This window comes from Lampris incognitus, chromosome 7 (assembly GCF_029633865.1).
Source record: "Lampris incognitus isolate fLamInc1 chromosome 7, fLamInc1.hap2, whole genome shotgun sequence".
In the NCBI taxonomy this organism is placed as follows: domain Eukaryota; kingdom Metazoa; phylum Chordata; class Actinopteri; order Lampriformes; family Lampridae; genus Lampris; species Lampris incognitus.
The window spans coordinates 13,417,983-13,428,165 of record NC_079217.1 but is presented as its reverse complement, the minus strand read 5'-3'; the positions used below and the strand labels follow the sequence as shown (position 1 = coordinate 13,428,165).

Sequence of the window (10,183 nt, the reverse complement as noted above, 5' to 3'; positions counted from 1 at the left end):
TGTAAGCATTGCATTGGTCACTTTGGGTCATTTTAAATATGGCGGACAGGCTTGTGTGTAGTCAAGGTGCATACGACAGAGGCCTCAGGGAACGAGTAAGAAGGAGATAAAAAGAGAGAAAGGGAAAACACGTGGTTGTAGAGACTGGCTGCAGTGAGTGAGACTGCAATTGTGGTGTGTGGGGGGGTGTTGAGTGTGGGGATGGGGGCGGAGTTTGAGGTGGGGGGCAAAGACAGTCGTCTCAGGGTTTCATTGTGAGACGTGCAGTTGCTATGGAGACTGCATCCGTCGTAATTTCTCCAAGATGGCCGCAACAGTCTGTCTCTTAACAGCAGCTGCAGCGGCATACAATAGGTCATACTGTAAACACCCTAGGTAGCTTTGTCTTTGCGGAAGGTTTAGGTAGCAAAATCACAAGTGGCATTATCCGGTAATGATGAATCAATTCTTTGTAGCATTGTTTTCAGATATTTATATAATACATAAAAACACAAGAATTCAAAACCCATATGCAATGCTTAGATGCTAATTTAAACTTAATATGCCTATGGAGCATTAGTGACTCCCACCACTTCTCTGGGTTCGTGCCGTAAAGTTTAAAAAGAGCAAGAGCGCTTTAATATCTCAAATAAGATTATAATACTTATCTTTATATCTTTAACATTGCATTAAACAGTAAGACACTTGACACTAGAGCGACCAGGATTTCACTCCTACCTGACATCATATAAGGTATAAAATAAGGCCCTTCAATATTTTGCTGGTTGGAATACCGGTGAAAGGAAATGGTAAACTAGTAATTCCTGGTTGTTGTAGGCGGTTTCCTGTTGCCATGCATGGCTTGTGTTCTTGTGTTGTTGTCTTCGTTGTGTAATTTTATCACTTTATAGCTTTCAAAACATCCTGCCAAAGGACCACAGTTGAAAATTAGGCTGCTGGCTAACACTGGCACATTTACAGAAATGTTGTGTGTTGTCCTTATAAATAAATAAAAATAAGAAATGAGAAAATTAGATTATTTCCAATTTTCATTTTTATCAAATTAAAATGTGGTTTTATTTTTATAACTGATTTTAATGGCACGAGCTCATAGGAGTTTCAGGGAGAGCACTTAATGTGTGACCTTTAGCGTGAATCCAAGCTGCGTTGGTCCAGGAAGCATTCATTTTTAAACAGTGTTTGACTATGTTGCATAAATATTGCAGAGCTGTGTAAAAAAACATTTGTGCTGTTGATTGTCTCATCTCAAATATGTCATAGAATGAATGATCCACTACCAGTGTGTGTAAGCCCTCCTTGGCATATTTCAGTTTTTATACTCTTCAACATCTATTTATTCTCCAATCATAGTTTATGTAATCAACAGAGACCATTCAGACAACTTGTTTATAAGCTTTTTCTGGGGTTTTCTTTTTCTTTTCTTTTTTAATGACTGCAGAGGCTGGAAATCTCAAGCCCCAGATATATTTCACAAGAGAGATACATTTTGTTTAGACTTCAGTGTTCAGATACAAACAGCACTCAAGAGAGCAGGGGAAAAACACAACTAAACAAAAGCAGAGCACTTTCATACGCTCAGGGTGAGCAATACCTAAATTTGAGTTGCCATTTATGGTAGTTCTGCTGCAAACTGCCTGGAGAGCACCGTAGTTTAACTGAAATAGAGAACTCCTACAGTAGATGCATTGGCATGTTAATCCCTCACCCAGCCCCAGTGTCTGAGCCGGGCTGATAGACTGCTGTCTGGCAGTGCCATAGGCAGCTTAGTGGGGGCACATGTAGGAGGCCTGGTACTTCTGCTCAGAATAGTGAAAACAGTCCTGTACATTTTGCCATGGAGCTGCAGCGGTTCAGTTCTACTCAGACAGGCTGCTTTTGTAACACTGACCCATTTAAGCCCAATACAATAGTTGAATTGAGTAAGACAATGAAAAGCACCCACAACCCTCTGCATTTCTGACGCCCTTCTAGGAATACAAAAGAGATGGGGAAACAAAAGAATATCTATCATCGTGAAACAAAAAAAAAAGCCATTGTACTAAATATCAAATATAACAATCAAATCAAGACTAAAATATGATACAGTTTGATGTGGCTGCCCCTCAGATTTATCGTTAACAGTCTTCGCTAACCATCCCGATGACACATACTCTTGAGCAGAGCATCTCAGATATTAACCTGGACAGAGGACAGACACTCAAAGTACTAATCCAATCCATGAAAACAATTATTGGATTCTCCTAATATCAGGTCAAGCTTAAGAAAGTATCCACTCAGTTTGACAGTAAGAATTCCTGTCTTAGTTGTTTAATTGACAACATAGATACTTGCAAAATTGATGTGATTTGCTTCCTGAGTTAATCCTGTGTCTTGTCACATTCTGCCACCTACTGGTAGAACTGCAACGAAACCCATTTTTCCCCAGTATTAAAACCAATGAGTCTACAAATAAGTTAAAAAATGGTCAAATAAATTAAGAGGTATTTTCTATTTTTGCTATGAGAGAAATCATTATCTATCTCTTGTGGGTTGGCCATACTTTCAGTTATAGGCCTATACGATAGAATCTGTGCCCTTTCGAGTAGTTTCCCCTCTGTTTGGCATTTTGCTTAAGTCTCCAAGGCGCTTGAAAAAGTTAAAAAATGCAGAGTTGTCAGTCTTAAGCCATGGACTCTTAGGAGGGGTAGTTTGGGTTTTCTGCTGATGATGGTCAGGTGTGGACTCAATTTTGGCACCTTCTTGGTTTGGCTCACAAAGCTCCTCATTGGGTTTGGGAACATTTGGCTTGCTTTTCTTCTCTGCTGATGGGGAACTCTGGTCCTGGACACAACACTTTTGGCTGTTGTGAGGGAGGTCAAACTCTCTTTGTTTTGTGGAAAATGTATAACCATCCTCTGATTTCATCTTACCTATATTTCTCAAAGTAGGTTTGGGGGCTCTGTCAGGAGGCAGTGCCCATAGTTCATCATTATCTGCCTCACTCGCTGTAGCTTTGGAAGGGAAACTATAAGTATGACGGCGACTCATTTTATCCTTAAAGGGAAACTGAATACTGGATGTAAATTCAGCCTCATCCTCACTGTTTGGTGAGCCAATAGGTCTCTGTGCACCCTGGTCAAAAGTACACTGGCGTGGTGAGGCACTGAGTACACCGGGAGATTTTTGGTTATCCAGATCATGGTCTGCTGAGGAAACACTGCCTCGACTGTTCTGATAGTGTAAAACTTTCTTGGATGCTTCACGCAATTTTTGGGCTTCCTCCTCATTGTTGTCTTCTAGTCTTTCCAAGCCATCCTTGACATTAGCTGAGAAAAGACAGCCTGATGAACTACTGCTGCTGATCCTACCAGCTGGCTTGGTAAAAACACTGTCTGATTTTATGAGAGTTTTCACCTCCTCAGCTTGTGGAAACCCACTGTTTTCCTTGCTTTTCTTAATTTTAGAGAGGGTGTCTTGGTGGGAGTTTCCTTTCAAGTCAATAGCTGAGTTCCATGCCTCCTTGAGCCTGATGGAGTCACTATTGCTGCGATCTCGTGTGGGAAGGTTTTCTTGAGAAGTGATCTCTAATAAACTCCCATTGTTGGGGCTGCCAGTGGTGGGGCTCCCATGGGCAGAGGAGGCCTTTCCAAACCTTCCAACTCTCCTGGGCACACGGCTGGTGAGGATGTTCTTCAGCATGGACTCAAGTTCTACACCATTCATTTCTTTATCCCTTATGGAGCAAGTGGCTGTAGACCGGCGCTTGGCAGCCATCTCCAGTTTCTCTCTTTGTCTCCTTTTCAACTCTGCCATCTCTCGATTCCTATTTTCCTGTGCAGGGAGAATAATGATAGAGTTGGAAAATAAAAACTGGGAGTGTCAAACAGCAAGTCAACCGAATTGAACACAGTCCCAATCAGGCTCACCTGGATGGCCCGCATAAACCTCTCACAGAAGGAGTTGAAAATGGAGCAGCACTCCTCCAATCTGAATTTGGTGCAGTCCTCACAGAAGTAATCTGCCACAGAATCGCTCACTGAGTTCAGTATTTGAAGAGACGTCTCAGTTTGTGAAAGGCAGTCATCAGCCTCCTAAATAGGACCAGAGTCAAAACATTGGGGCAACATCCAATTATTGTGGAATTCAACAAATTGGGTGGATGTTGAAGAAAATGGTAGTGTATGGGCTACCTAACCTTTAGAAAATCCTCCATCTGTGCCTTCAGATCTTCCTGTTTTCTGGCATCCATTTTGGCATTCTGTACATTCTTCACCTCATTCTCGAACTCAGATTCAATTTCATCTTTATGTATCCTAAAATCAGGGAACAAACTGATCAAATGGTCTTTTCTTGTTTTTTTTTTAGTGAGGAATCTCATTAAAAAAAAGGTAAAACAGAGCTATTAGACTGCTTAAACAAGTGATCTTACCTGGCTGCAGCACCAATGTGTTTAAGTTGTTCAGGAAATTTAAGCAGGTCCTCATTAGCCTTCTGAGCTTGCTGTTGTAAACATGTAAATTAATTCAAAAGAGAAATTTAACAGACATATTTGTGGATAAAAAAGCAATTATAAAGTTACTATACCAAACAGTCAGATCTAAAAAAAAAAAGTACTTACCATGACAACGTAATGCATGAGGTTCATGCCAGGCTGGTTTGCTTTGGTATCTATTAACTTCAAAAGGGATGACATTCGAAAGCCAATGGCATTGCCAGCATAGCCACCCTGAGATAAAATAATAAGTAAAAGGAGAGATTGAGAGCTGGAAAAAATATTTATAGGTTATTTAAGGTTTCAACATTAGATATTAAACTCACAGCATTCATGTAATTTCCTGTCTTCAACACCAGGCGAACGACAGAATGCAGATTATCGCACTCCAGAAGCTCTATGAAAATTTTAAAAGTGAATAAAAGAGACCCAAAGGATCATCTTTATGCATGCTCAATGCATATCGAAAGGAGTCTGATCATCATAGATTTCAACTCTAAATATATACCTTTTCCAGCATTTGTCAAAATGGCAACGGATTGGTTTAGTTCATCCATGAGGGGGTGAAACTCCTCTTTGAGCACTAAGCTGTTGAGACGTTCTTCATAGCTAACAGGCAGACGAATGACAAAATTTCCACGGTTAGTTGAGGATAGCCACCAAACGCTGTTCAAATCACATTGAATGACATGATCAAACAAGTCACCTGGGTATCTTGACCAGCATCAGCATAAACTGATCTGCCTCAGGAAGAGCTGACTGGTCGCCATCAAACTTGACCAGCTGCACAACCTACATCCACTCATAGATACAGGGGATCATGTTATAAAGGTGTAATTTCCAGCAACAAGTGAGAGACATATTACAATAGGACACACTGGAAATGCAACAAACAGCTGACACAAGTACCTCATGTTCATCTGGAAGCAGCTTGCACAGTTCTCTCAATTTCCCAGTACCAAAGTTGAGTCCACTTCCTGAACTAATGTCTTGGATCATATCCCCCACAGGCCTTTGGGGGTTAAAGAGAAAGATCCAGTAAGTTACACCCATACAGAAAGTGGCAAAGGCTCTTTGCTCCAAGCAACAGTGGGCCATTATTTATTTAGATTACTCATGCTTTTCTTTTGGGTTGGGTCATCTTGTGGGCCGCATGTTTTCCTGTGTAACACCATTTCACTTCCAGCTGAATATTTGGCTGCTGACAACAGCATGCCGTTACCTGCTGTAAGTACTCGGCAGACAGTTTTATTTTCATTCCTCCTGTTTTTCATTCCCCAAGGCCATGTGCTAAATTATAGATGCATTATGTAGCATTGCATAGGAAGATGTTTTATGAGAAAGAAGAATTAGTATGTCAAATGACAATATTTTAATTTTTGTCAATGAAGTATCTGCCATATCAAATACGTGTTTGAGGACAAATATTTAACAGGGACCAAAATACAAAATCAACTGACTTATTCTTTTTTCATGTCCTGTCAGATATACTGCCTTTCCCAAGTAGTCTTAAGTAATGTATTAATTTCTCAATAGTTGTTCTGCTGTGTGCCTCAGGGTAGGATGCCTTGCACTACCACTGGAGTCATGTGGATTTGGCTTGTTACAGCATGCTAGCTTCTTAAATAGAAAAACATGAGGGAACTATGTTATGAACAACTCTGTGTACCTCGTTCTGTGGAATTACACCGGAGCACAAGGGGATTACCGAGTAAAACTTTGGCACCGAAGAATAGTACAACCAACTCACCGCTTGAATTGCTTTAGGAAGATCCCAATGTTCATGCTCCTCTTACAATTGAGAATGGATACCTAAACAGACATTTAGATGGGAACAATCAGGTTGTCAGTGGCAGTTGTGGAGATTCTGAACTGTTTTGACAGTTAGCTCCCAAACAGACCGTTGATTATAAAGGTTAAGGATTCTTTGGTGTGCTTGAATTGTAATAATTGGACAGAAGATAAGCCAGTGTTGCAGTAATCCACATTGAGTTGGTCAACCTCTCCGCTCAAGAGGCGTACATAGGTCAAAGTAAAGTTTGTTAAAACATTTGAACCCACTTTCAAAAGCTCCACTATTGCCATTTATTGAAGTGCAAAGATGTAGACGTTCTGGTTTCACTTGTAAAAGAAATAAACTCAGTAGATATGTAAATTAACTTAAGCATTTCCGCTTCTGGTAAGAATAATTTCAGGGGACCATTGGCTTATAGTATAGGCCCAAATGACAAGAAAACAAATAATAGCACAAATGAATTAACCCAAGTATAAACAGAAGCTTAATTTGCCAACTTGCCAACTGGATATAGTGTCAAGGGGTGCTACAAATATTCTATAAAAAAAACCCACATCACTATAACTCATACAATAAATCATATCATTAAATATAAACATAAAAATGTGAAATTACATATCATAATGCCAGTAAGTGGCATGAGTAAAACAACAGCTGATCACTTGTGTCATAAATCCAATAACGCAATAACAGCATCTTAGTCTCGGAAAACATCTGTTAACCAGGGACGCACCCTATTTATCTCCACCACATGCCTGAAGAAATCAATGATGGTCAAAAGAGCATGTCTCCATATCTCAGCATACTCATCAAAAAAATAAAAAAATACCAGACATTCCTACACACAGTAGGGTCAAAGGGTCACTTTTTGATTAAACAATGTGGTGCTGTGGTTGCAGCGCTAATTGTACTCACCACTTCAGCCCCCGGGGCAGCACCTGGAGGGCCCCTCAGACTGTACCGGTTGAGAGCCTTGTGGGGTTGATTCCCATTCCCCTGCCTGCTGTGGCTAAACAGCTCCTCCATGTGATCAGTGTCCAGCTCATATTCCCCCTGTGTCCTCTCTGCTGTCCAGATGTTGTGCTTGCCTATTACACTGTTTTTGGGGATGGTGTCCCAGTTGAAATTCCGCATGGTGGACCGCCGGTGTCCTCCTTTGAACAATAAGTTGGTGCCATGGGGCAGGCCGGGGGCTTGGGGTGGCGGTGGAGGTGGTGGAGGAGGTGGTGGTGGTGGTGGTGGTGGAGGCGGTGGGGGTGGGAGAGCAGGAGGTGGAGGACTTCCTGACTGCATCATTTGTATACAAGGTGTCAAGAGCTGTGATATGCAGTCATGGCCTAAGATTTGCTTTTGGGAATTGATTTGTCTTGAACGGGTGATGTGTGGCTACAGGACTGCTGGTCTTTGTAAGACGTCGTCAGCAAGGAGAAGTCCTCCTGGCTGAAATACACAGAGCAGGATGTAGGGTAGATTTGAGGACACTGATGCTTATAAGCAGCCATTAACTTGTAATCTGTCACAAGTGTGTGGGAGCGTGTCTGTGTTCCCTCAGCCCGATGTTCCATCAACCCTATTTCATTGAACTTACCTAACCTTAACCTAATCTACCTTAGCCTGATTTAACCTCAAACTCTTCCTAACCCAAGCTAATTAACCCACAGTGCTTACCTTAACCATTGGCCAACCTATTCGCTAGCTAGCCAACAGGGCTGAGGCAACACAGGGCTAATCCCCAGTGTACTACAGCACACATATCGTATCCCTCTTTTAAACAAACAACAACAAAAAGCAAGAGTACTTTTATTTGATTTATGTCCTACATACGAGAGGTGAACTTGAGAACAGCACATTTGCATTTCCGACTCGAATGAAAACTTTACATGTTTGCCAAAGGGAGAAACAAACGCAACTGTGACTTGACAGACGCCCTTTTAATCTACCTGATGTACCTAGCTTACATTTCAGTTCCCTGAGTTTAGTTCCCCTAGTTCAGTTCCCTAAATTTAGTATGTGCTGTACGTACGTAAATGTTCTTTTTAAAAAACAAGACACTTTGAGTAGCGAGTACGGCATGAACATTCACCCCCCCCCCCCAAATGCTCGGACTGGAGAATACAGTCACAACTCTATCAGCCTGATACAGAAGGACGGCGGAGGCGATGTGTTGAGGGGAACAGCTGCCCAACTTGACGCCAACGTTCACGACGGCCACGTCGCTGTCGACGGGCAACGTTATTCGCCTCGATTTAAAAAAAAAAAGAAAATCGGGGGGAGGAGAAGAAGAAGAGAAGATTCTTACCTTTAACTATGGTTGCCCCCTCAGCGAGCTCTGTAAGCACCGACCGACATATTTCACCGTTTCTCTCCCCCTCTTGTCCCCGTCGCGGGTGGCCGTTCGCGGGAAGTGGTGGGAGCGGAGTGTTGAAACGCGCACCTGAGCGACACGCCCAGCTGACTCAGCCTCCACGTCCATGCTGCGAGCGTCCCTGCGAGACACGAGCGACTCGCTGCGCACCTCCGCGAGAGGCGACCGTGTTCGAACTTGCAGCGATCTGTGATGTCACTGGCCCGACACGCGCGCCTCTCCGCGAGAGGCGACCGTGTTCGAACTTGCAGCGATCTGTGATGTCACTGGCCCGACACGCGCGCTTACCGGGAGGCTGGCGAGCCGAGGAAAACTGGATCGGTTCGTCCGCGCACGACGTCCATTGAGAGAAACGCTTCATCGCTCATCTACGTGACCTCTTCGGTCTAAACTGACTTGTAAACAATGCGGTGGCATAATAGGCCGAAGACAACCATCCGTTTCATATGCAGAACGCCCTGAGTGTTAACTAGAGTTTCAGTGGCAATGTGTACCATTCACAGAGGATCAGAATCATGTTTGTTGGCCATGTAGGTTTGCACAAACATGGGATTTGACTCATGTTTCGTGCCCTCTCAGTGTATAAAATAACAACAAACTTCAGATATATAAACAAGGACTGACTGTATCCAGGCGAAATAAGAGGTCATAAGGTGCAATGGTACAGAGAATATGTCAGAGATGCTGAAATAGATGTTAGCAGGTTACTTACAGTGGTGCATGAAAGTTTGGGCACCCTTTAGAATTTTCTATATTTCTGCATAAATATGACCTAAAACATCATCAGATTTTCACACAAGTCTTAAAAGTAGATAAAGAGAAGCCAATTAAACAAATGAGACAAAAATATTATATTTGGTCATTTATTTATTGAGAAAAATGATCCAATATTACATATCTGTGAGTGACAAAAGTATGTGAACCTTTGCTTTCATTATCTGGTGTGACCCCCCCCCCCTTGAGCAGCAATTACTGCAGCTAAACGTTTCTGGTAACTTAATCAGTCCTGCACATTGGCTTGGAGGAATTTTAGCCCATTCCTCCATACAGAACAGCTTCAACTCTGGGATGTTGGTGGGTTTCCTCACATGAACTGCTCACCTCAAGTCCCTCCACAACATTTCGATTGGATTAAGGTCAGGACTTTGACTTGGCCCTTCCAAAACATAACTTTATTCTTCTTTAACCATTCTTTGGTAGAACGACTTGTGTGCTTAGGCTCGTTGTCTTGCTGTATGAGCCACATGCTCTTGAGATTCAGTTCACGGACAGATGTCCTGACATTTTCCTTAAGAATTTGCTGGTATAATTCAGAATTCATTGTTCCATCAATGATGGCAAGCCATCCTGGCCCAGATGCAACAAAACAGGCCAAAACCATGATACTACCACCACCACCACCATGTTTCACAGATGGGATAAGGTTCTTATGTTGGAATGCAGCGTTTTCCTTTCTTATTTAAACCAAAACGTTATATTTTGGTCTCATCCATCCACAAAACATTTTTCCAATAGCCTTCTGGCTTGTCCACGTGATCTTTAGCAAACTGCA

General features: G+C 42.3%; 1 protein-coding gene across 2 annotated transcripts; it reads right to left on the bottom strand.

Annotated features, from left to right (window-relative positions):
• Window positions 1–1,188: 1,188 nt before the first annotated feature.
• On the bottom strand, window positions 1,189–8,719 carry fhdc4 (FH2 domain containing 4). 2 transcript variants are annotated; one of them, XM_056283790.1, is made up of 12 exons: window positions 8,566–8,719; window positions 7,182–7,706; window positions 6,222–6,283; window positions 5,381–5,483; window positions 5,178–5,263; window positions 4,980–5,080; window positions 4,798–4,868; window positions 4,598–4,705; window positions 4,409–4,479; window positions 4,175–4,292; window positions 3,906–4,070; window positions 1,189–3,810 (listed from the first exon to the last, which is right to left on the bottom strand). In XM_056283790.1, the coding sequence occupies exons 2-12, from the start codon at window positions 7,560–7,562 to the stop codon at window positions 2,554–2,556; spliced, it is 2,523 nt and encodes an 840-aa protein (XP_056139765.1). In that variant the 5' UTR covers window positions 7,563–7,706; window positions 8,566–8,719; the 3' UTR covers window positions 1,189–2,553. The 2 variants fall into 2 exon arrangements, with proteins under 2 accessions (XP_056139765.1, XP_056139766.1); XM_056283791.1 differs by having other exon boundaries at window positions 3,599–3,802.
• Window positions 8,720–10,183: the final 1,464 nt, after the last annotated feature.

Coding starts and splice junctions, on each gene's coding strand:
- fhdc4 (XM_056283790.1), bottom strand. CDS start 7,562: ATGATGCAGTCAGGAAGTCCTCCACCTCCTGCTCTCCCACCCCCACCG. Junction 5,264..5,380: donor TGCTTCCAGATGAACATGAG/GTACTTGTGTCA, acceptor GAGTGGATGTAG/GTTGTGCAGCTGGTCAAGTT. Junction 4,869..4,979: donor TTTGACAAATGCTGGAAAAG/GTATATATTTAG, acceptor AAATTTTCATAG/AGCTTCTGGAGTGCGATAAT.